This window comes from Petaurus breviceps, unplaced genomic scaffold (assembly GCF_028583685.1).
Source record: "Petaurus breviceps papuanus isolate PSGF00001 unplaced genomic scaffold, PetGlider_PUasm1.0 90721, whole genome shotgun sequence".
NCBI lineage: Eukaryota > Metazoa > Chordata > Mammalia > Diprotodontia > Petauridae > Petaurus > Petaurus breviceps.
The window spans coordinates 7890230-7892858 of NW_027187322.1; the positions used below are offsets into that span (position 1 = coordinate 7890230).

At 44.6% G+C, this 2629-nt stretch overlaps 1 protein-coding gene across 1 annotated transcript in view; it reads left to right on the forward strand.

Moving 5' to 3' along the window:
* LOC138144978 (mas-related G-protein coupled receptor member X3-like) overlaps nucleotides 1-2629 on the forward strand; it is a 9390-nt gene extending 6761 nt beyond the window's left edge. Inside the window, exon 3 of the mRNA XM_069066585.1 lies at nucleotides 2335-2629. Within this exon, the coding sequence (XP_068922686.1) occupies nucleotides 2335-2629 (295 nt within the window). The remainder of the gene's footprint in view (nucleotides 1-2334) is intronic.

Below are 2629 nucleotides of genomic sequence, written 5' to 3' on the forward strand. Positions count from 1 at the left end.
TCTCTCTCTCTCTCTCTCTCTCTCTCTCTCTCTCTCTCTCTCTCCTCCCCCAATGTGCATTTCCTCTTCATATCCCAATATGACTCAGAAGCCAATAATAAACCTAATTGCATCAGGACTCATCTTTGAGGCTCAAAGAGAAACTTCCCAGACTTGGAGGTCTTAGAAGCTGCCTGTCCTCCCCATACTCCCAGCTAGCCTGCAGGCAGTCTGAGGATGGCCCCTCTCCTACTCGCTGCAGATATGACCTTGATCTCAGACCAAATCTGTCCATGCCACCTGTGAGCCACATCTATATATTCACACAACTCACACTCATTTATAGCCTATATATGCATATATCTAAGAATACCTTCTGACTTGTGTAAGTTCTTCAGGAGTAGGCACTGCTTTCTGTGTTGTCTCTTTATTCCCAGCAACTAGCAGAGTTCCTGACTCTTAGTAGGTGCTTTGCAAAATGTTTCTTGATTGATGGGCCTCCATTTTCCTGAAGAGCAAACTGGGGCTAAGACAAGGAAAGCAAATTGTCCATAGTCACCCAAAAATTCAGTGTTGGGGCAGAACTTGAACCCATATCTCTTCTGGGATCAAAGACCCTACTCTATTCACTATCTGCAAGCAGGTTTCCCGGGAAGACATAATTATGGATGTCTCATGTCTGGGAGACAGATCCAATGCAGGCTGTGTTACCCCATCTCTCTGTCACTGGGGTCCTTTCCCTAAAGCTGGTGTTGTAGAAGGAGGAAAGATTAGGACAAGAGAATAAGGAGCAGAGGCCCTAAAGGGAGAAAGGGAAAGTGGCAGTGTCTGCTGTTGGCTATGATTGAGCATCATTATCTCTGCTGGCCAGAAAGAGAGGTGGTGATAAAAGGAAGTACACAGTGCATGGATACATACATTCAGGAATACATGCCTGTGTGTGCATGTGTATAAATAATGTTTCTATAGATATATGTGGGCATATATACATATACATGTTTATATATGAATACACATGATATCTTTATATCATTAATAATTTCAGTAGTCTACTGATGGCTATGGACTCCTCTTCTCAGAATAATATTCTGGCAATTGAAGAAAATACTAAAATACAGTTAGCAGTTATTGAAAACAAAGATATTATTCCCCATCAAATTCCAAAAAACCCCAAAATCTATTCATGAATCCCAGGTTAAGAATGCCTGGTATAGGTAGAGATACATGTATGTATGTGTGTATGTATGTATGTGTGTGTTTATGTGTGTATAAATACACACATATGATGTGTATATCTGTGTTCATATGTGTATATGGTTTTGTATATTTTTGTGAGTGAACAAGTGTATATATGTAGGCATGTGTGTACATGAAAGAAAGAGCTAAAAGGGAGAATGGAACAAGTTTTTTATTAAGCTCCTACTAAGTGCTAGGCACAGTTAAACACTTCACAATTACCTCATCTGATCCTCTGAAGAACCCTGTGAGACAGGTACTATTATTGGCCCCGTTTCACAGTTGAGGAACCTGAGGTAGACAAATCTCATGTGACTTGTCCAGGGTCACACAGCTAGTAAATGTCCAAGGCTACATTTAAATTAGGCCCAAGGCTCTTTGCACTGTGGTGTCACCTAGCTTCCAGTGAAAGAGGAGTGGAGAAAAGGAGGCTCTAACTCCTGAGAAGGGGGAGAGGAGTCAGTCTCTGGAAAAGCCTCTGATGCACTTCTATGTTTTCATGTCCCCAGGGCTACTGATAAGAACAGGGCTTCCCAGGACTGTGTCCTCCACACCTGAGCAGCAGGAATCCATTCACAACAAGGTAAGGGAGAGAAGGACAAATGGGAGTTTCGTTCCTGGGGCTGAGGCACCTTGAGAATTTAACTTAGGTTTTGGGGTGTGTATCTACCCTTTGCTTATTGCCATACTTGGCCTGGTGGGGAACAGTGCAGTCCTGTGGCTCCTGGGCTTCAGCATCCAGAAGAGCCCCTTCTCTGTCTAAATCCTCAACTGGGAGGTTGATGACCTTTTCCTTTGTGGTTACTTTCTGGTCTTCCTAAATAAGTCTGTTGGATATTTTTATTCTTTTTTAATATTCATAGTAGGGACCTTCGTCCAATACGTCCAATACGCATTCTATAGTGTGGGCCAAGCCCTGAATGAGATCAGCACTGAGCGCTGTCCAGGGTGCTCTTCTCTGCTCCTCATGTCAGCGGCCCAAGCAGGCATCTATTTAGGTGTGCTCTGACTGACCTGCTGGAGGTAGCAAATAGTGTCCTTTCATTTCTGTACACAGTCTTCACTTCTGTAGCTCCTTCTCCATCATCCGCATTGTGTGGTTCTTTGTCTGCACCCCAGTCCGACTCTTCTGCTGAGGGTCCAGTGCAGCTGCCAGAGCCAGCAGCCCCCCAGACTCTACCTCCTAGTCCTTCTCATGGTGCTCATGTTCCTTCTTTGTGGCCTGCCCATGGGGATCAGGAATTCTACAGTGTCTAAGACAAACTCAGATTCTGTGCCTTTTTTGCTCTCTGGGCTCCTGGCCTGTGTGAACAGCAGTTCAGACCCCTTCATTTACTTCTTCCTGGGCAGCCAAAGGCATAAAAGTAGGAGGGAGCCCCTCAGAGTGGTTCTCCAGAAGGCCCTAGGGGGGTGA